General features: G+C 38.5%; 1 protein-coding gene across 2 annotated transcripts in view; it reads right to left on the reverse strand.

Annotated features, from left to right (window-relative positions):
• Window positions 1-24,611, reverse strand: part of Cals (calsyntenin 1) — a 273,816-nt gene that overhangs the window by 16,476 nt on the left and 232,729 nt on the right. For both annotated transcript variants that reach the window (XM_074102582.1, XM_074102581.1), the window contains exons 2-5: window positions 8,711-8,871; window positions 2,238-2,359; window positions 1,211-1,422; window positions 232-378 (exon numbers count right to left, since the gene is read on the reverse strand). In XM_074102582.1, coding sequence (XP_073958683.1) covers window positions 232-378; window positions 1,211-1,422; window positions 2,238-2,359; window positions 8,711-8,871 — 642 coding nt within the window. The remainder of the gene's footprint in view (window positions 1-231; window positions 379-1,210; window positions 1,423-2,237; window positions 2,360-8,710; window positions 8,872-24,611) is intronic.

The raw sequence follows: 24,611 nt of genomic DNA on the forward strand, positions 1-24,611 counted from the left end.
TTATTATTTACTAGCTTTTGCCCGCGGCTCCGCCCGCGTGATATTCGGTTATCGCGCGCTGTTCCCTCGGGAACTGTGCATTTTCCGGGATAAAAAGTAGCCTATGTCATTCTCGGGCCCATAAACTGTCTCTATGCCAAAAATAACGTCGATCCGTCGCTCCGTTACGGCGTAAAAGACGGACAAACACACAAACACACTTTCGCATTTATAATATTAGTATGGATTTACCTTTCCACCCAGCGCGGCAGGGTTTGTTGACCTTGATGGTGACCATGACCGGCGCGGACTGCATCATGCCGCAATCGTAGGCCACCACCGACAGGATGTGGTTGTGGGACTTCTCGTAATCCAGGGGCTCCGTGTTGCGAATGACTCCTGGAAAACACAGGTCGGCTTGTTACTAACGAGGTGATGATGGAACAGACATCTGTGTCTGACGTCCTGTACTTTTTTAACATGGTGTCTGTTTCCGCTAGGACAGAAATTTGAGCGTAACTTTATTGTGAACTGTTAATTTAATTATGAGAAATACCAGCACATCTAGCAGATAGATTAGGTCGTGGTGGCCTATGGCTTCTCAAGCAGATGAACGTGGGTTCAAATCCCGGGTTAAAAACTCTGAGTTTTTCAGAATTCATGTGCGAAATAACATTTCAAATTCACGTCCAGTTTTCCGAGCAAGGACAAATGTTCAACTGATAGACAAAGCCTTAACAAAAAAAAACATTAAAAATGTAAGGTCGCGAGTGAGTAAAGTAATATTTTCAGTTCATTAGTATGGACCTCCGCATAGTGACGCCTAATTTACTTAATTAATTATTTGAAACCCTCAATGTTTAAGATTGGTTTTTTGGAATCTTTTTGTATTTTTTATTTCAATTCCAAATTTTTACTTTTACGGTCATCCCGTAAAACCTAAATTGAAAATACAAACTGAAATAAAGATGCACAGAAAAAACAGAAAAATAAGACCATCACTGGGAATCGAACCCAGGTCCTCGGTAATCCGTACCGCGTGCTATACCGCTACACCACTGATGGTCAACGGTACCGACACGAATTTCCCCTATGCACCTCATATCTCAGCTTGTTTGTTTCTTACTTAGTCACTTAAGCAGTGACGCTAGCGACATCTATGCCGTAGCCCTCATCGAGACTTTTTTTTTTTTCAAATCCAATCAATCCTCAATCCTCAATGTTTACTTACCATAGTTATCGATAGTGAACGGCTGGCTCCTATCCGTCAAGATCTCGTACTTGCACACGTCTCCGTATCGCGGCGTGCAGTCCTTGTCTGTTGCCTCGACGCGGACGATCTCGTCGTAGATGCGGCCTTCGTCCACAGACTTGACGTAGTCGGACTGCGGGAACACCGGCGCGAACTCGTTCACGTCTGTCACCGTTATGTGGACGGGGACCCTGGAGAAAAGGACGGATTAAGTGAGGGCTGAATGTGTTGATGGGCGGGCCACATCGCTCGCAGGACTGACCGTTGGGGGAGTAAAGTCCTAGAGTGTCAAACCGGTAGACGAAGCGTTTGCAGACCCATTGGGTGGACTGACGACATCGTGAGAGAGGTAACCGGTGGATGCAAGTGGCTAGTTGTCGTTCGGAGGGGGGGCTTTGTTCAGCAGTGGACGTTTTCCGGTTGATGATGAAGTGATATGCTACACACGTGATGATATAATGATATCCTCAACGACGTATCTTTCGATCCTTCTACAAATAAACTTGTTTCGTTTCGGTCATGTGAGCGGATAAGGCTCATAAATCTGAACTTTGTGCTAAATGTGCGACCTCAAAGGGCACAGAACAGCTGTCGAGAAAAGTTATGAGTGTACTTATACACAGGTTTGGGTTTCGGCTTTTGGTAACTGGCGCATGGCGTTAAGATCTTCAAAACGAGCTAATTCAAAGCGCTCAGTTGACTTTTTCCAGCCCATGCTCTTCCCAACTATCACACGGTATGTAACAACATTTTTAAGTCATGTTTGAGAAGCTACTTGTAACGTAAATCCTGCCCGCTTCCCCCGAACTTGCGTTTTCCAAGAGCAAGCTACACACATAAGCAGGCCAGCATATTTGGTTCAGCAGTATTTGTCCAACAACAAAGCCGACTTCAATCAACTGCAGCAGTGTCTCCAGACAACTACTACTACAGTTTTCCCACTATGAGCCAGCAGTAGTTAAATATCTATTTAATTATGGTTAAAAGGGGGTATGTTTTGACTCACGTGTTGGAGTAGGAGCCGTCGCAGCCGACGGCGGCGATGTCGAACTTGTAGTTGCGCCGCTTCTCGCAGTTCAGCGGGAAGCGCACGCGCAGCCGCGCCTCGTTCTCGTCGATCACCATTATCTGGAACAACATCACAGAGTTACAGATGTGACCACTAAGTACTAAAACCCATTTTTATTCCATCGACATTTGTAAAAGTAAAAGAGAAACGAAATAAGTTTTTTGTTAAGCTTCTTTGCAGACTGTACTTTTTATTGACTGTACTTGCATTGTGACATATTTTCTTCCATCAGAAGATATTGCTGACAGATAGATAGATAGATAGATAGATAGATAGATAGAATCTTTATTCAAAACAGCATACAAAGCTCAAAGTACAATAGAAAATATACAATAATACCTTTTAACTTAAAACTAGCATCAAAATAAAGTTCACTTATTATTGTTTAAATTGATAAATTGAGAGCCCTGCGACGATGTCTAGAATAGGCGCTGACTCAGCATATACTGCAGTAACCTGCAGTGCTGATATTCTGTCAGAAAACTGCCAGAAGATGGCATATTGCTGCTCTCTTTCACTTCAGGTCGTATAGAAACCTTCGTTTCTCCGATCAGGTTTTTCCAATTCCTGACTCTCGTACCTTCCGCGCACGCAGTCACTAAATAATAAAGTACCATACTCATGGATATGAAAATGCCACTAATTTTATACAATAAACTAGATTTTGCCCGCGGCTACGCCCGCGTAGTATTCGGTTATCGCGCGCTGTTCCCTCGGGAACTATGCATTTTTCCGGGACAAAAAGTAGCCTATGTCACTCTCGGGCCCATAAACTATCTCTATGCCAAAAGTCACCTAGATCCGTCGCTCCGTTACGGCGTGAAAGACGGACAAACACACAAACACACTCTCGCATTTATAATATTAGTATTAGTATGGAAGTATGGATTGCCGTCGTATTCCGATTGAGCTCCGACTTTTCCCGATTGAAAAATCATTAGCACTACATCTATATGGACGCTTGAAAGGAGAAATTGACTAAACGACATTTTTTTCAGATAGTGAGCGTCGATATGTATATATTTAAATTGCGACTATATTAAATATGGCGGCTACGCGGCGTAGCATTCATAGGTCGTAGCACACTGTTAACCACTTATCTCGAGCAACATGGCCCATACAATAAATACCTTACAGACAACATACAACCCATGTTAACTTATGAGTCATGACCACGGATGCAATAAGATATGTATGTAAACTTTTATAGCACATAACAATCTTTATCTTTACTACCTAATATCATAAACTAGCACTACATTTTGTACGCCTATTTCGACTCCATTTGACACGTTGAAAAACATCCTACGCCCATCAAAGACAAACAAAAGCTTCCAAATACTTCCAATACACTAAGAAACTATAGTAGATTGATAACCAAGGGTGGAAAGTGACCCATTTCACCCGAGATATTTCTGGCGCTCGAACGAAGTGAGAGCGCCAATAGTTCGAGGAGAAATGGATAATTTCACCCGAGTTAGACACTCTACTTTTCATTTCGACTGTGAGGAAAGTAAAATACTACAAAAAGAAGGAAATTATAATAAATTTAATTATTACTGATATCCATCCTCCAACCTTTTCGCACTGGCCACTTGCCACATCCGACTATAAAAAAAAAACGAGTTGGTCACGACACGACCAAGGAGCTTATATACAAAACTGGAGGTTGAACGCCGAACGAACAAGGTTTGACCTTTGTTACTTATTTATATATTCCATCTCTTTCTTTCACATTTCAAGAATGACTTCCATCTCTTTCTTAACCTAACTAAAGAAAGAGACGGAATATTATTCGTGACATAGTAAAAGTCAAATTTCTTGTTTCAAACGGATGTTCGGCATTCAACCTCCAGTGTTGTAGGTATATAAGCTCCTTGGTCACGACGTGCATCTAGATGGCCAGGCCGAAACGTGAAAAAAAAATGTCACTGACGTAACTCGACTCCGTGGCTAATAATAAAAATTAAAAAAAAAATACTTTCCACCCTAGAGATGAAAACGCAATTTTCCACCCGGATCTATCCATGAGAGATGAAAAATCTGTTACCCAACAGTGTATTTCTGTAACAACATACAGTTCATACAGACAGCTAGTTATATCCCCAGGGGAACTCAGAGTTGCCTTTTATCTGTTGTGCTGTAAAACTTGGTATCGGCGCTTGTTTCATACGCGGTTTTATTTCAGCGCAGTTGCGAACTAGTTCACTCTAACTTTGTCCTGCGTTGGTTGACTGGGATGAAGAGCTTACGTATTGCCAAGGCTCGCCGGTTATCCAAGTATTTAAAGTTAAGAACATTTACATTTTAGTAATCCCATCATCCAACCTAACCTATAAGTACAACAGTTTTTATAGTTTCTATGTCGCTGTGGCCGAGCACTCAATGGACTCGGATTCGACGCATTATATCAGACTATCTTTTGCCCGCGGCTTCGCCCACGTGGAATTCGGTTATCGCGCGCTGTTTCCTCGAGAACTGTGCATTTTTTCGGGATAAAAAGTAGCCTATGTCACTCTCTGGCCCATAAACTATCACCATGCCAAAAATCACGTCGATCCGTCGCTCCATTTCGATGTGAAAGACGGACAAACATACAAACACACACACTTCCGCATTTAAGTATGGATTTGTTAAGGTATCTGTACTTGCAACTCGCGAGTAGTTGGAAGAGAATTGCATAAAGACGCGAGTTTATAACTAGAGGACACAGTTAAAATGTATTGCACTGCACTTTTATTAGACCAAACTACTCACAAGTTTTAGTTTGTCCAATCAAACTTACCATAGGAAACATTTATTTTGCCACAATAGTTTTTAAAGTTTCAATGTAAGTAATTATGAAAAAGTAAAAAAAAAAGCCATAGACAATGGCGCCGCTCAGAGCCAGAAGCGCCATTTCGAAAACAAAGTAAAACAACATGGCTGCCTGATAAAAGTTGAAGCTATCGCGGCGCGAACTTTATTGAATGGAAATTAACTGTTCCAGTTTGAGAAGTGACCAGTTGGAGTGAAATAGTAGGAAGGTTTTTCTTCTCGGCTAGTTTCAAGTGCTTTTGAAACTTTATTTCCCCCGGTGAAGAACGTCATTCTACAATCTAACATCTGTTTCCCAGACGGAAAATAGGTGGAATAGCTTTTGGATGGCATTATCGCAATAATTTATACCGATGTAGCTCAAAAATTTGTTTAATCCTACTAATGCGAAATGCGAGTTTTTGAGTATTGTATTGTGACTGCGGCCGTGTGTGTATGTTTGTTACTCCATCACGCCAAAACGTCTAGATGAATTTGGATGATTTGGTGTGTAGGTGGATAGCTGGACGACTACTTTTTATCCCTAAGTCCAGTTCCAAGACCATCTAAATTAAGTCACACTCACACCGATTTCGTACATTTTTATACCGCCTCCCCGAAAATCGCATTTTGCACTCACTCATATCACTAATTCCCCTCCCTATATATGTGAGTAAATAATGAGTGCTAGGTGGGCTTTGGAATCGAAGTTAGACGTCTGTAATGCATTTTCAGTTTGTACATCCCCCGCAGATACACAGATGCATGCTAAATTTCAAATTCTGCGCAAAACTTCAAATTTCTCTATTCAATACGCCGAACATTATTGAACAATCGTACTTACGCTCCAATTCGCGTACAAAACGACCTAAAACCACTACGCTTATGAGTCTGGACCTCAATCGCCTAGTGCTTTCCAAAATAAATGATATCGTTGGATTGGAGCAGAGTTGGTGAAGTGCGCAGCTGAAGGTAAGTGGATTATCCACGGGTTTTATTGCGAAATCCTGTGTTTTCGATTCAACAGATTGATCTAATTCAATGCAATGAAAAAAAAAAACGTCCTAACGACACAGGTGTCTGCTAAGTAGTAGGTACTTACATTATCGACTTACAATAATATATGTATAGTATACCAAGATACCATAAGCTCCATTCACAAGATAAGGTTGTACTTCGAACGCCCTCTTTAAAGTCAAATACAGGCCAAACAGAACCCATAAATACTCGTATCTCACACCTTTTATTTTCCTATTTTTTATCCGTTTGGCACGTCACCGAGCCGTGGCAGCGTGAATCGTTTTCCCGCTTTTTTCCGCCATATTGGAATATGGGAAAAGTCCACAGACTATGAAAATGTTTTTCATGGGCTATAGTTGACGTAACGGCCACCGTTCTGATTGTTTGGTTTTCGACACGCATAAATTGGATTGCGAACGGAGTGTGCTCTAAATTGATTTAGTGTTTGTTATTGGAACTGTTTTTATGCGACTGTTATAAAATAAAATGGCGGCGGTTCAGGCAAATTGGTGTCTCAAAAACGGAATAAGTAGTTTGTCTTAATCGTTTGCGAACTGAGTAAGTAGTATTTATATTTTACTACGTTTGTTTCTTATTTATTTTTAAAATAGATAAAATAGCACGAGCGAGCCTAAGAAGTGGTTTGTATCACAGAATACATGTCATAGTCCTGTGAACTATAAGGAACAAAAAAAAAACAGGCGTGCGTTACGTCACAGCAGTCCTGATAGGAAATAAGATTTGTAATGATTTCATTTTATAGAAGCTTCTTTTGTTTTTTTTTTTACTTTTTGTTAACTGCATTTAGATTGTTATACAATCTAAATATTTATCTATAAATTTCAAGTCAACCTGATCACTGGAAGTAAGGGCGCAAAAGGACACAAAATTGTGTAATATGTTCCATTTTGATTTAATTGTGTGTTATTGTGTAAATTTTATTGTATTTGTTTGTCTTCCGCATCAGTCGATAAATGCCTTCTTTCTTTCTTTCTTTCTTTCTTTCAAGTGCCTAAATTCTGTTCGAAGCGAATTCTACGTCAAAAAAGTATACCGTGTGGATAGACTTTTAATTCTATATAGGCAACCCCAATAGAGAAGGCTACAACTATAAGTATTATCCAAAATATAAAAACTATCAAATCAACACAGTCGTAGTGATCAGGCCCGCGTTTTCAATCAAACATATTCCGAGCCGTGTTTTCGGCGACAAAACTAACGATGCCGCTTGTGAACGGTGAAAAGAAATCAGATGAAGTGCTTTATTGGGGTACACGTGTGGAACGTTCTGGACGTTTCTGGGCACGAATCCCATCTCGACGATATAAATATTAGGTATATCTAATATTATGCGACGACGTTTGACCTTAAAGAGGAGTTATGAAAGTAGATTTTTATTTTCTTTAGTAGTTGAAAGACTATAATAAATGTATGTATGTTAACTCTTTATTGCACATTAAAAAATATAAATACAGATTCACAGAGAGGAGTACAAAAGCGAGCTAACCTAGTAGTATAGTTTCATTAATAAATAAATTGAATGGACCATTAACAATTAACTTTGCTCACCCATACGAGCTACGTCTATGAAACAAATTTAATATGTGCTTATGCAGGGTGAACTCTGGATGAGTTCGAAATACGTCAACCTAGTGTGGTTGTGGTGATAGTTGGGTTTGTGTGTGCTAATAGTGTGGAGGTGGATAAGGTGGAGGGTTAGCAAAGTAATCCATACTAATTATTATAAATGCGAAAGTGTGTGAGTTTGTATGTTTGTGTGCTTGTCCATGTTTCACGTCGAAACGGAGTGACGGATCGACGTGATTTTTGACAGAGAGTTTAAAGGCCAGAGAGTGACATAGGATCCTTTTTATCCCGTAAGAATGCACAGTTCCCGAGGAAACCGCGATAACCGAATTCAACGCGGGCGAAGCTGCGGGCAAAAGCTAGTTGTTTATACATAGTTCACTGGTAAAGATCCGCAAAGTACTTGATGCCCTATTCAATAAATTACTTGAAGTAAATTTGAGCAAAAAGTCTCGGATTAATCTAGCAAAAAAAGGTCAGGCAGCCAGACAGTAAACTTTCGCATCCTGTATTAATAGTTGGGAGAGCCGGTCGCAAAAATACGTACCAACTTGATACCGCGATGAAATGCACAATGCTTTCCCATAAAAGTGATGCTAAGTCCGAATTTGATAGTCTGCCACGACGAAACTTGCCAAAAGTAACAAAAAGAAAGTCATTTCCAGCGCGAAAAAAGGGGCATTGTTTGGGACTGCGTTTCAACCAGAGATGTGTGAGGATGTGTTGTGAGGAATCTGTTTTCATGAACCAATAGAAACGCTTATCTTCGCACAGCACATCTCTGGTGGAGACAGTTGAGCGGAGTGAGGCGAGGTAAAAGAAACGTTTCTATTGATTCTTGAAAATCACATTCCTCGCACAACGGAGTCTAAAGCGGTGGGTTGACGGTGGATGCAAGCCGCTGCCAACCGAAGCAACTGGAGATACATGGGGGAGGTCTATGTCGAACAGTGGACGTCCTACGGCCGATATGATGATGACGCCAGTGGTATTAAAAAGCCAGTTACCTCGAAGGGCGCCTCTCCATGGTGCTTGTTGTTCAAGATGAGGAAGGAGCAGAGCGGGCCGCGTGCGCGGATGGGCGGCGTCACCTCCACGAGGGTCTCGTTCTCGCGGATCAGCCCGTGGTAGCCCTCGTCCGGCTCCGACAACTCCAGGTATGGCACGTCTGGAATAAACAAGGATGGTTAGTCTTTGGCACTTAGTAACTGAACAAACGTTTATTTCCCTTTTCTTCGAAATTTCATGTTATTCTGTAAAACGGTCGCAAAGGCTTGTGTCATTTTCGATTTTCGCTTCGCTTCGAAAGTCAGTTTAAAAAATACATACATAGAGACAATACCCTGTAGTTTGTCCAAAGAATAAAAATAAAGATGTTTCAACATCTTTATGCAACATTTTTGATGATACATATTTTTAGTTTCATGTTTTAATATGGCAACCAAACTATTATCTTCTCCTGTCGATAACAGCTTTTTTGAGTGTCTATATAATTTTCATTTTTAGGTTAATAAATTTCACATGTAAACTCAACAATATCCATGCTCATAGATCCCATTATCCCCTAGCACCAGGAAATCAAAAACGCATAAACAGAAACAACCTTTCCCAAAACCGCCATTCAAAAAGCTATCCAACAGACCCTAAATTTTAACCTGCAAACTCCACGTTCCAAGACGGATGTTTACACGATACGCGCCGCCATCCTGGAACTTTGAATTAACTTTATGACGCAGACTCAATTAAAACACGCGGCGTAAACATACGGGGAAGTAATCCGGGACGCGACGGGAAGGCTTTGCCAGGGAGAGCCGTAATGCGTCTAAAACGGTTATGGGCCCATTACGCTCGGACCGAGCAGCCTCCGCAAATTATTTTCAAGAAGTATATTTTGGAGCAATCTTAGATAAAATGGGTGAAGTTCGTGCTCTGACTTTGATGCGAGAATGGCTACATAGGAAGAGTTTTGACAATTTAAGGTACTAAGGAGTTCGTTGTTATAGTACACAAACACGTTCATCGCGCAATACGGTATTTGACAACTCCTGATTTTGCCACATCTTAATACTAGCTGTTGCCCGCGGCTTCGCTCGCGTTAAATTTGGGGTAACACAGATCATTTCTATGATCTTTATTTTCGTATTTTAATTGATTTTTCGGAGGATTAATTTGCAAATTTTTGAATTTAAAAATCAACCTAGATGGTCATAATTCGTTAAACTTGTACCCCTGTTTCACATCTTTAGGTCAGGGGTGTAATTTTAGAAACCCACGTGCTTCTTTGCCCACGACTTCGTACCTACGCGGCATAGGATTGTTCCCGCGGGATAGGAATAAGTAAATTCAAGAGAAAACCACACTGTCCGCGATTGAATTGAAACAGGCTTCTATTATTTCGGGTATCGATTTTTAAAAAGCTTTTACTAATACTTTTTTTTAAATCCACTCTGTTTTTCCAGAGATTCCCCAAACAACCAAGAAGCAGACAAAGTTAAATATTTCCTTTTCCCATGGGAATTTCGAAAAATCCTTACTTAGTGCACTCCTATGATACTTTATCTACATGTGTGCCAAATTCAGGTCTGTCAGCCTGTCCTGTCACAGTATACTGTTTTACAGGTATTGATAAATTTTGTTACGTAATGAGTTGATTGGTTTGGCGTAGGTACTTAATGTGTCCTCCTAACCGTTAAGGAGTTATACCTTCCCTCATCAGCTCACCTGAATAACCAGAAAGAATACAACTAAAGGTCTACCTATACGTGCATATGATGTTTAAAGAAACTTCTTCTAACTCGTTACCTCTAACCGTTAAGGAGTTTAACCTTCCATCATCAGCTCATCAACATGAGATGATGTCTGTCAGACGCAAATACTTAAATAACTCGAGATAATTATATAAGAAACGTTATGCGTGCCTACAAAATTTGAGGGTTGCCCTCGATTTCCCTGATATTCCGTCATCAGATTCTGATTTGGTGACAATGGGACTACCTCAGGAGTAGATTTTATTTCGAATAAAAAAATATTTAAAAAATCGGTCCACAATTAAGCGAGAAATCGGTGAACAAACATAAATAAATATATATAGCGGAATGCATAACCTCCTCATTTTTTTGAAGTCGGTTAAAGAGCTTTTTGCAGCGTACGTGCAGTATATACATTTGAATTTTGAAATTTTAGCTTTCTGCAACCAGTAAAACGCAAAATCCTGTTTTTTTCCGTTCCCATAAGAATTTCGGGAAATGCTCTATTAATGCTCCCTTACACTCTCCAAGGAACATACTTGCCAAGTTTCAGCTATCTACGACCAGTAAAAAGAAAAATCCCGTTTTTCCCTGTTCTCGTGTGAATTTTAGACAGTCCTCTCTCAGTGCTCCTATACATTGCCGAATTTTAGCTTTCTACCAGTAAAACGAAAATTCCCATTTTTTCCCTTTCCCGTGAGAATTTCAGCAAATTATCTCTTAATGGTTCCACAATAATACTAATGCTGTTTAATGTAAAATTGCAATAATACTAACGATAAACCCTGTATTTTCCCGTTAACGTCAAACTTTTTGGAAATCCTTTTGTAGTGCTCCCCTACACTCCTCCCCAAGGAACCTAAATGCCAAATTTGAGTTTTCTACGATCAGTAAAACGAAAAATACCGTATTTTCCCGTTCCCGTTGGAATTTTGGAAAGTCCTTTCTTAACGCTCTTCTACAATCCCCAAGCAACCTACATGCCGAATTTCAGCTTTCTAGGACCATTAAAATGAAAGATCCTGTTTTTTTCCCTTTCCCGTGGGAATTTCGGGAAATTATTTCTTAATGGTTCTCTTTACTTCTCAAGCAACTTACATGCCAAGTTGCAGCCTTCTGCGACCAGTAAAACGAAAAATCCCATTTTTCCCGTTCCCGTCAGAACTTTGGGAAATCCTTTTGTAGTGTTCCTCTACACTCCTCAAGGAACCTATATGCAAAATATCAGTTTTCTAGGACCAGTAAAATGAAAAATCGATCCCGCTAAACTGAATATAAATCCCGTTTTTCCTTATCCCAATTTCCCAAATTCCTTAAAACTGTTTTTTACTATTACATCACCTACTTCTATGCCAAATTTGAAGAGTCTAGTAATTATAGTTCATAGAATTCAGTTAAACTTGATATATAAATCCCGTTTTTTCCTTATCCCTTGGGAATTTCCAAAAATCCTGAAATCTATGTTTTAATTAATGTAATACCTACTTGTGAATCAAATTTGAAGTCTAGTTATTACAGTTACTGAGATAGGGTCACTCGAATCGAATATATAAATCCCGTTTTTTCCCGTTACCGTTAGAATTTCCAAAAATCCTTCCTTAGTGGATGCCTACATTGTATATGGTATCTATGTGCAAAATTTCAAGTCTCTAGGTCCAGTGGTTTGGGCTGTGCGTTGAAATATCAACGATTGATTTTCGATTGACTTTGTCACCACATTACCCCCTTTCAGGGGTTGAATCTCAAAAAACCTGAAACACGTGTTTATTTATTTGTTGTTAAGAATACTCCTGTGAAGTTTCGAATAAAATAGTCTAACTAATCTTGTTTCCCCATACTAACTTGGGCCCCCATTTCACCCCCTTAGAGGGTGAATTTTAATAAATCCTTTCTTAGTGCACCCCTAGACCATAAAAGGAACCTACCTGCTAAATTTGAAATCCCTAGAACCAGCGGTTTTGGCTGTGCGTTGATACATCAGTCAATCACTTTTGCCTTTTATATATATAGATTATTATGAAAATAAGATATACAGATTAAATAGTGTTTAGCAAAGAGAAAATTCTAAATCGGTTGAAAATAGGATTTATAGTGTTTTTTTTTTGTAAAATCTATATAACTGTCTCTTCCTCAAACGCTTTTCTCTATGCAGCAAGTATGGCGGTACTGGCGTGTGATGTCACATGCCAGTATGTCTTTCTCTGTCTAATCAATAATTTCAAACCTTTATTACTTTGTTATTTGTAAAGCTAGCTTAAAAATTGTTTTTCTATTCGATAACAGGCATTGTGTAGTTTTAATTTATAAAACATATACAAAATAGTCAAACACCGTATTGGTGGTTGGTTTAATAAAGGTTTCCTGACAGGCAAAACATGGCAAAATGGCAAATGTTGGTGTTAGTATTATTAGATCCTTGATTATTATTGGGTCATTTATTTATTTTACCAATCACAAAATGCTACGTAAATGTCAAAGTTATCAAACGAACTCCACGATACTAACTGACGCCAACTAGCCTGACAGAAACTCTCATTGTGGCATCTAGCAACTAAATTAACACTTCAGTTAGGTTAGGTTAAGTTTGGGGGAGGCCCATGTTCAACAAAAGACGTGCTACGACTGATATAATAATGATGATCATGACAAATTGACAAGTTAGGTTGTGAAGCATCACGCCGTGTGATAACTGTTCGTCAAAAAAGAAATATAACCCAAAATTTAGCTTATTAAAACAGGCGTTACTTTGAGAAGGTCCATATCTACAAATTAAAACCTCGAGAGTAATTAATTCTTGTCTCCGTCGTGGTTTCAGATTAGCAAGGTATAGTCCGCAGAAGCTTTCATTAATATTCTTTAGGTTATTACACTTGTAAACCCTAATTCACGACAATTTTTCTCTAAGAAACCAAAATTTGACAACTGGCCAACCTCTATCAAACGGTCAAGTTGAGTGGGTAAATAGGACTTTTGTCATAAAGATTTCAACAAAAAATATTTATGTGAAAGAAAAACTTCTTTGGAGCTAAAATAAAAGCTAAAAGGGTCGAGAGCGATCGGTACCTTCGAGAGACTTAGTACGCCGGTAATTCGCAATGAATTGCTTTTAAGAAAAACGCAAAAAGGTTCTATCTTTGGTGTAATCAGTATACTTTGCTAATAAACGCCTACGCCAGAGTACTATTTTTAGAGTTCTGTAAATCCGAGCAAAAAACGGAACACTTATTTTTTTGTATTTGACTTTGTTTATTGAAGTGACATACGTACATCAGATAGAATACAATGTATAGTAAAGAATAAGAAATTTAAACATTTTGATTAGCCAGTTATACAACATACTCCCCCGTAATCAAAACAAGATTATAAACATAAACCTATTCCTTTTATACAATTCTGATGCTTGATACGAGCCAATGGCTTAGTTAGTACATCAGCCCACATCTCCAAAGTATTGATATATACGACATTAACAATATTGTTCGATAATAAATCTCGTATATAATGAAATCTTGTGTCTATATGCTTGGTTCTGTTGTGGTGAACCGGATTCAATGCCAACTTCTGGGCAGACTGTGAATCATTATAAATAGTAATAACAGTTGACATACCAGTAAGTTCACACATCAATCGCCTCAGAAATTCAGCCTCTCTACCCGCACTGGACAAACTCATATATTCCGCTTCGCTGGACGACAGGGCAATGGTGGTTTGCTTCTTACTTTCCCATGAAATGGCTCCCCCGGCCATAGAAAAATAGAATCCGGTGTATGAACGACGATCCATAGGACAATTGGCCCAATCTGCATCCGCGTAGCCAATTAAACATCCACCGTCTTTCCTGTAAGTAATGCCCAAATCCATAGTGCCTTTCAAATATTGTAATACACGTTTTGCCGCCTTCCAATGACTTTTATCATATTTAGTATTGAATTGACTCAAATATGATGTAGCAAAAGCAATGTCTGGACGAGTATTAACGGCCAGAAAATTGAGTGAGCCTATCAATTGCTGATACGGATAGGATAATGAAGATTCACTTACATTCTTCTCACTCGGCAGAAACTTTTTAGTTTCCAACGGCGTAGGCACGCTCTTACAGTCCATCATGTGAAACTTTTGTAGCAAATCACGAATGTAACTTTCTTGAGATATTTTAATCTCATTAGGTTTGTAATGTATATTTAAACCTAAGTAATAACTAAGTTTGCCAATCACTTTCAAACTAAAATGATTCCGCAAGTCAGATATGACAGTATTTAGCGTTTTATTTTCTTTGTACAAAATGACAATGTCATCGACATGGAAAGCGAGTATTATTAACTCGTTACCAAACTTTTTGGTATAAATACATGCTTCCGAAGGAGTTTGGTTAAAACCTATGCATTGTAAAATTTCGGTCAACTTTTTATACCATGCTCGTGAAGCCTGTTTGAGGCCATAAAGCGATCGTTTCAGTAAACATACTTTATCTTCTTGACCAGGTTTTATAAATCCTTCCGGCTGACTCATATACACTTCTTCCTCCAAAATTCCGTTTAAAAATGCCGTGTCAACGTCTAAATGGTGCATTTTCATTCCCTCTTCCGCAGCCAATGCGAACAACATGCGTAAAGAAGAGTTTCGAACGACTGGAGAGAAAGTTTCCAAGTAGTCAATACCATAAACTTGATTAAATCCTTTCGCGACAAGTCTAGCTTTATATTTAATTACGTCACCATGCGCATTTTTCTTCAGCTTGTAGATCCATTTGCAAGGTATGACTTTCTTATCTGGTCTATCAACGAGAACCCAAGTTTGTTTCTCAAGCAGTGACTGATATTCATCTTGCATAGCTTGATACCATTTATCACTATCTTCTGCGTTCACAGCCTGTGTATAAGTTGTAGGTTCATCCATCAGCTGAGGGGATGAAGTTTGCATGCATACACAATTGGCAGCAGAATTAGGTTTTCTGGGTCTCAAATTGTACCTTGGTTCTACAGAATCAGTATCAGATTCAGTTTCTTCTGATGAAGATGCAATAACAGGTTGAACTGACACATTTGGAGTAACAGCGTTATGCCACTGCCCCACGACATTAATATCAGACTGAAAATCTTCTGATATAATATCTAAAATATCAGGTTGAATCTGTTCATTTTCGATGACAGCGCTTGTGATAGGTGTTCGACTATCTGAACTATTTGACGAGTTTACTTGCGAACTTAGCAATAGAGGTACAACTGCTGATTCAGTTAAATCATTATCAGACTTACAAGTTGTCTTTACTTTCAAATCTTGAAAATCACATTCAAAGAAAGTAACATCTCTGCTTTTCACAAGTCTTCTGGGATATCTAATATCTCTGAAATAATAACTTCTTGGATCTTCTGAATATCCAACGAAAATATGTTCGGATGCTTTCATGTCCAGTTTCTTCCGATTACATTCAGGGACATGGATGAATGCTCTGCATCCAAAAACACGCAGATGAGAAAGATTTGGTATTTTAGCATACCATTTCTCGTACGCCGTCTTCCCATTGAGAGCACGGTGAGGAGACCTATTTTTAAGATATACAGCCATCTCTGCAGCATCTTGCCAATAAGCCGGAGAAAGGGAACTATCAGAAAGCATTGATCTTACTTTCTCCAAAATTGAGCGATTTGTTCTTTCTGCAATAGAATTTTGCTGAGGACTGTAGGGAACTGTTGTTTGGTGTTGAATTCCTTCATTTTGTAAATATCTCGAAAATTCAGCATTAACATATTCTTTTCCATTATCGCTCTTCAATATCTTAATCTTTGCTCCTGTTTCCCGCTCTACTGTGGACTGGAAAATATGAAACTTGTTCTTTACTTCCGCTTTTGAAGGAATAAAGAATACAAAAGTCATACGAGAAAAATCATCTATGAAAAATAAAATATACTTATTGCCTTGAAATGAAGTTTCAGGCAATGGTCCACAAATATCTGAATGAATAAGTTCCAGAACAGAAGTTGATCTTTTATGTGAAACTTTCTTAAAGGGTTTCCTATTCTGCTTACCTTCAATGCAGGGGATACATGGTTCCTTATCGACTTCTGAGTAGTCCACGCCCACTGCGTGTCCCTTCCTCAGTTGATCCATTCCGATGCGACATAAATGACCTAGTCGTCTATGCCAGAGCTTGAAGCTAGAAACATCAGAGTTAGTCTCAAAAGCAGATAATTGAGTCGTTGGGTTGACCGTACAGTCTAAAGAATACAGTCCACCACATATAGAACCATGTAAAATTACATCACCTGTACAAGAAAAAGCATCAGAATCATAAAAATTACAACCAGTTCTATCAAAAACTACGTTAAAACCTTTATCTACTGCCTTCTTCACTGAAATAAGATTAGAATTCAAGTTCGGTACATGAACTACATCAGTAATCTTCTTTATATTAGTATTCTGACCGCAAGTGGTGATAGAAATATCTCCAATGCCTTTACTGGGCAGTACATCTCCATTTGCAATGGTTACAGTCCCAATAGACGAAGTTCTCACATTATTTCTCCAATCCGCTCGTGACGTCATGTGTGCTGAAGCTCCAGAATCAATAAACCATTTATCACGCTCTAATCCGTCATTGACATTCAGTGCACATAGAGAATTTTTGTGATTTACGGGTCTCTTCTTCTTGTCCTTTTTATGGGGACAATCTGGACGCTTATGTCCTGGCTCCATGCAGTCGTAACACACAATAGGTTTCTTCGGTTTGGATGTAGAAGGTTTGTTCTGGTTCATTCGTGTACGAAGAGCAGTACCTGGGTTATCTATAGCTGGTTTATTCAATTCATTCAATAATTTGGTCTTAATTAAATCCACTGTAATGTCTATGTTGGAATTTTCCAAAGCCATTACTAAAGGTGCATATTGAGGACTTAAACCTCCAAGAAGAATCGCAGCTATTGAAGCATCTTCCATAATTTTGCCAATGTCGGCTAAATCTTGCACAGTTGACATGACAGCATTTATGTACGTCTCTATATTGGAATCAAAATCATCAAGACAGTACCTGTACAGTTTCCGTTCGAGGCTTATACGTCGCCCTAAACCTTTGTCCTCGTAAGCGGACGAAAGAGCATCCCAAGCTTCCTTGGCTGTTTTGCATGACCTTACATGAGTTATTGCCATACCATCTAAAGTGAGACATATTTTCGATAACGCCTTCTGATCGTTACGTGATTTTATCTCAGTAGGAATTTTACTATCATCAGAATATCCGATGATCGTCTCCCATAACTCTTCATGCATAAGGTACATACGCATTTTGAATTTCCATACGGAATAACCGTCTCTGTTAATGAGTGGTTTTATGCCAGAAATCGAATTATTTGCCATATTTATACGCACAGCTGTTTGATGTCACAACAAAAATAGTATGAAAATATCTTCGTGAACTATTGAAAAATTTCACAGATTTTCATAATTTATAAACGCACATACTGGAAAAAACTAGTAGATTCACTTTTTATAAAGAATATATAGTTTTTATAAGTAATACTCAGTTAAATATAGAGTTTCGTGCTGATAACGAATGTTGTATTTGACTTTGTTTATTGAAGTGACATACGTACATCAGATAGAATACAATGTATAGTAAAGAATAAGAAATTTAAACATTTTGATTAGCCAGTTATACAACAATTTTTATTCAAGTTTACCAGTGGTTTACCTGTAATGTACTTATATCATCTGATGATTCAGACAAGACGCGAGACATACAAACTAGTGGCTGCTATGCTGTAGATACTTCTACAAGCCATGTACCAGAGATATTGTCTAATGCATTCGGTATCATAGTCCTTTACGTCGTTTCTTTTTCTGTCAAATAGTAGATGATGAAAGAAAAAGACTTCTATCTCACCGTTTCTTTGGTTTGCCCAAGGTCAGATCTAAATAAAAACTTTTTGGGCTGCAGCCCAAGGCCTCGTGAATATAAAGGGCCCACTACTCCTGGAAACCTAGCATCTCACTTGTCGAAGACAGTATTTGAGAAAATTGCAATTAGATGACCAATTAGGTAGGTAGGCCTTCGATTGGTATTAGCCAAGGGCCCCACAAACACTTTGCCTGTGCCACAGTTTCACCAACTTCGGCGAAGCTCCTAGCCACACTGATTAGCAACTAACCAAAATTATTCCCGTAAATTCTCTGACCGCTTCGTTCCCGGAAATAGACAAACTGGGAACCCGTTTACGGGAACGAGAATCAAATCTGCACCTGGCTACGACCAGTTATAGAGCACGTCCCGACGGGCTTCGCTCCGGATGCAAAGGACTAAAGCATCGATTCGAAACTAGCTCAAAATTGGGTAGATATTTTGGAATATAACTTTGTAACTGGCGACGCTGACAATCGCTCGTGCCTAATATACCACGTTCTAATACTACACTTCTAGCTTACCTATTAATCACATTTCTAGCTTAGCAGATCCTCATTGGACGACATTACAAAATCGAAGATAGAAGATTATTTTGAACATCTGGTATAATGGAAATGTTATAATTAGTTTCTTTTTTTATGTAGTTTTACTTAACCCTTAACTTATTATCACAATACCTCGCTATTTATCAAAAACTCTCAAATAGGTATGCGCTGTTTTTTAAATTATAATACCAACTTTATTTAAGTCATTACGACGCTTACAAGTAAACATATTCAATCTTCTTTCATCTCAAAGCTGTCTTCAGATGGTGAATGGAAACGCAAACACTAAATTGGAATTTAACATAAATTCACGAGAAAATAATATAAAACGCGAAACTCTGTGTGTTTTGGTTTAAGATTTACATTATGTTTAGAATTGAGAGAGATTATGAAATAAAATAAGGCTTAACAAAAGTTTTCTACTAAGAATATCCTTCAGATGTCGAAACTTGTATATACCCAATAATCTTTCTTTTGGATTTAACATTATTTGAAGCTAACATTAATCTATTTAGAGGATTAGACCGCCTTTTAAGTTTTAATTATTTTTATTAAGGAATGTATTATAAATAGCACCTATTTATTTACTTTGTAGTCACATTAACTCGTAAGTGAAAATAGACTTTGATGTTTGAAGCCACACTAATGACATTACAACTCAAGTATTCCTAGCGGTTATACCTTGGTTATACAAATTGTCGTATTTATATGGTCGTGGTGACCCAGATTACATGCATTCATTCATTTATTTGCATTAAATGTGGCTAACAAAATGTCTTAAATATGAAATTAACCATTATGATGTCTGAGAAGTTCTTTATCCGCACTGAGCCCTTGTGGTCTGGAAACTACGGCCCAGCCCAAGCCATCTTATTCCGAAAAGAGGCGGTTTGCAGCGGGATGTGTTTAATCCAAAATTATACATAAAAGACTATAAAGAAAAATATAATATTCGTTCGTTATGCGTTCGTTATGCAAACTCCTGAACCCACGTTAAAAACCACATAAAATTCCCATTCATAAAAATGCACGTTCAATCAATACAAAGCGCAGGCAAAACGCACAAAACACGGCTTCGAATTGAAAAACGGCCGGTGTGTTAAAAAGCACTTCCGCATGGTCGTATTGCATAGCTTTTTACAGCACGTTCTTTTGATGGCTTTAAGGTTGCCGACATTAGAGCACAGATTTGCAATCAAACTGCGGGAATTGGCTAAACAATGCGGGACTCGTTCACCTGACCTGACTGGGTAAGGTGCTGGCCGTCAACGTATTGAAAGGCGTGAAAAATTGAACCGGAGTTCGGGCGACCGCGGTAAAAGAGGTTAGGGTAGTGCCGAGCGTGGTATAATACAATTAAAATCGTGCATCCCTGAACTGAAATTTCTCTAATTTATAACTTAACGTTCGTTTCAGGGCTTATAATGTTTAGTATGAAAGGGGTCATCCATAATTGCATTTAGTGGGGTCAGGCGGTTTGTGGCACAGGAATAAAATAATTGAATTTATGTGTCTACATACTCGTACCTTTTTTGTACCTACTGATTTGTGGTGTGCAATAAAGAATATTTGTATTTGTAAATTGCAATTTTCATAAAAATACGTGTGACAAGGAGAGGGATAAAAATTGACAAAATAGGTGTGACGTATTTTATGGATGGCCCCATACGACACCATCGGCGTCCCGCACGGACTGTTAATTTTTAACCCAAGACGCAAAAAGAAGGGTGTTAGTTATAAGTTTGACCGCTATGTGTGTCTGTCTGTCTGTGGCACCGTAGCTCTTAAGCGGGTGGACCGATTTGAATGTATTTTTTATTTGAAAGCAGGTTTTCTAGCGATGGTCCTTAGACATGTTTCTTCAAAATCGGTTAAGACGTTTTTGAGATATTGAACTTTGAAGTGACAATGTCGGGGGTTTTCCAACTTTTTGTTGATTAGGTTAGGTTATATTGTTATGCAAAAACATGTATGTATTGGCGTTACGAAGCTGAAGATCCGCGACGGAAGTTCTGTCAAGTGAAGTGTAGATCTAGACTCCAGGAACGGGACGTCCCGCGTTTAGCGTGACGGCTGGCAACCCTGGCGTGTGGTCGCTCATTCTGCATTCAGCGCTCGCCGCTGCGGTCGCCCGGCGTCGTGTGAAGGGCTCTTATTGCTTGTTACTTGTATTGTGTCCCGGACAATTTATGTATTTGAATAAATTTCGGGGGAAACAGAAACCCTCGCGGAATATATGAGGTCGTGGGTCGAAATCTTTCAGATTGCTTGGTGAGTTGATCTAACTCACTTGATTTTTTGGTAGGTCAGTGATTTAGACAATTTAACAAGTTTACGTGCTTGCTTCCACGGATTTTATAACATAATTATAAGATTACGGCAATTGACATTATTTTCTTGTAGAAATTTATTTTGTATACATCAATAGCAACAAACGCTTCATATTTAGTTAAAAGTTTAAAACATGCATGTTTCATCCCACTAATATTATAAATGCGAAAGTATGTGTCTGTTTGATTGTTTGTTTGTTACTTCATCATGTCTAAACCGCTGAACCGATTTAGATGAAATTCGGTATGCAGATAGTTTGAGTCCCGGGGAAGGACATAAGATAATTTTATCCCTGAAAATTGCATAGTTCCCGCGGGATAGAGATAGCGGACGGAGTCGCGGGAACGGCGAGTATTATATAATGTTGCAATATCTACTTATCTTATTTTTAATGTCCCATAATTGGTTCAAAAATAAAATGAATATTACGGGACAATTCACGCCATTGACCCAGTCCCAAAGTAAATCTTGCGTTATGGATACTAGGCCTCGGGTACCTGTTAATACTGGGTCATTACGGATTTGACAACTCTTTAATTTGTCATATCTTAATATTATTTTGAAAATATACTCGTAGATATACAGATAGTGTGTAGCGAAGAGAAAATTTAAATCGGTTGAAAATTGGATTTATAGTGATTTATTGAAAAATCTGTATATCTGTCTCTTTCTCAAACGCTTTTCTCTATGCAGCAAGTATGGCGCTACTGGCGTGTGACGTCACATGCCAGTATGTCTTTCTCTGTCTAATCTTGAATTTCAAACCATTATAACTTTGTTATTTGTAAAGGTAGCTTAAAAATTGTTTCTCTATTTAATAACAGGCATTGTGAAGTTTTAATTTTTAAAACATATACAAAAATGTCAAATACCGTATTATAAAAGATAAAGATAATTTATTTGTCAAACATGAGTTCCTATATACAATTAAAACATCCCTTTTGTTAATTTGTATCATCATTTCATGTGTTATATGATAAATAGATTTATTTATAGCCATTTCAGATTAAAATTAAAATTTCAAAGTAATTACAATAACGAACAGTAAAATTAAAATGTGTCAATGTAATAAATAATAAATAAATAATATAACGGGACAATTAACACAATTACCTAGTCCCAAAGTAAGCTATAGCAAAGCTTGAGTTATGGGTACTAAGCAACGGATAAATATAATTATTTAGATAGATACATACTTAAATACATATTAAACACCCAAGACCGAGAACAAACATTCGTATTTTTCATACAAATATCTGCCCCGACACGGGAATCGAACCGGGACCTCAAGCTTCGTAGCCAGGTTCTCTAACCACTAGGCCATCTGGTCGTCAAAACTAATAATATCGACAAAACTTGAAAATATCGTACGTAAAAGAAAGAGTTATACAATACATGCTATCGTCGCCAATTAAATTGTGGCCCCATGTTGGGCGCCAATTAAAAAACTATACCATAAAAATACTTGGGAAACAATAACAGCATTCTGTTGGCATTGCGAGATAAAAACTTTATTGAACAACAAATTTCAAACAAATCCGAGCGGTGCCAGCGAATATGTGTCAGTCTCGTATTATTCATAAAACGGAGTGGATTCGCTTCTGACGTATTCAAATCGCTGCGTTCCAGTTTCCATTGTATAGATTGAAAACAAACTTGAACGATCGAACATATTACGTTATTATTTGAACACTCGCTTTTGCCCGCGGCTTCGTCCCTCGCGCTATTTCCCTCGGGGACTGTGCATTTTTTCGGGGTAAAAAGGATCCCATGTCACTCTCTGGCCCATAAACTATCTCTATGCCAAAAATCACGCCGATCCGTCGCTCGCTCCGTTTTGACGTGAGAAACGGACAAACATACAAACACACACTTTCGCATTTATAATATTATTTGAACATATCTTTCTTATATACGTTAGAGAGAAAACATGCAGGCAAGTCACCTGAAGCAAAACAATCACCACCATATACGTTGGCGGCTCATTGTGAAAATACCGGGCTCGTTTTTTGATGATATAGTGCTGCAAGCTTATTCCAAAGTTTCACCGTATACGTTGCAAATTCCAAAGTTGCAAAGAAACTAACCTATGCAAATTCCCAATTAAATTAAATTTTTAGAGAACCCTTGTCTAGACCACAATATACAGCTCCCATGCACGTGATATACACGGTATTGATACCAAACCACCCATCTGATAGTTTAGCCAATCCGTTGTCGCAAGAAAATTCTAGCAAAAAACTGGAATCTTATTTTAAAACCCCTTAGTTCTTTAAGCTGGAACTCCACGTTAAAAACGGTTGCTGCCTCTCGGGATTCCAGACTTACTTACCGCACGACGAGTAAAATAAACACGTCGTTGTACGAAAATAAAAACAGCCAGAAGTCTTTTGCTTAAATGTTCCGTTTTCGCAATGTTAAAATCAAAGCTTGCAAAGCGGAGCAAGTCTTAAACTAACTAAATAAAACAATTACATTGTTTATCCGGGAACTTATAATAGCATCATGCCTTTTATCCACCTCCGAAAGTCGTCATGAAAGTAGACTGCTGATCCTTAACCAACGACAACGACCATTCTGTCAAGTGTAGAAGTACTTCCAAACTGTAACACGAATGTGTTCACTATTTTGAAGACAACTTCATATGCAACTGTAAGTTCTTATGCCACATCAATCGACTCCATAAACATACATGATATATTCATGCCACAATCAATTTGAGACATAAGTTCTGCTATAAATTTGAACTGACAAATCGTCCCCCATTCGCGCTGTGAATGTGAAATGAGCACATTCAGGGATTCATGCGTAAGTTTACCATTTGTGCAGATTTCCTAGACATTCTGTGTTTTGTGGAGACTGCTTATATCCGGCTTTGTAATAACTATTCTTTACTATTGATTACAAGATGTTATTACACGTGCTATCATCACATCAGGCGGAAGACATACACTGTTCGGCCTCCCTCATATACCCAACTTGCAATCATCATGATCATATCAGACGACCGGATGGCCAAGTGGTTAGAGAACCTGACTACGAAGCTTGAGGTCCCGGGTTCGATTCCCGGCCGGGGCAGATATTTGTATGAATAACACAAATGTTTGTTCTCCGGTCTTGGATGTTAAATATATATTTAAGTATGTATTTCTCTATATAAGTATGTTTATACGTTGTCTAGTTTGGCTTTGCTTAGTTTGGGACTAAGTGAATTGGACTTATTTTAGCAAAAACGTTCCAAAGCAATGGCTTCGGAGCCACTTTTAGCAATTTTAGGTTTTAAGTTTGACAAAACGGTTAGTGACAGGTTGCTAGCATGTCGCCTACACGGTACGTATACCTTAAACTATACGCCTACGGCTTCTAAGAAATCAAATGTGTCTTTAATAAA

This window comes from Choristoneura fumiferana, chromosome 19 (genome assembly GCF_025370935.1).
Source record: "Choristoneura fumiferana chromosome 19, NRCan_CFum_1, whole genome shotgun sequence".
NCBI classification, from domain to species: Eukaryota; Metazoa; Arthropoda; class Insecta; order Lepidoptera; family Tortricidae; genus Choristoneura; species Choristoneura fumiferana.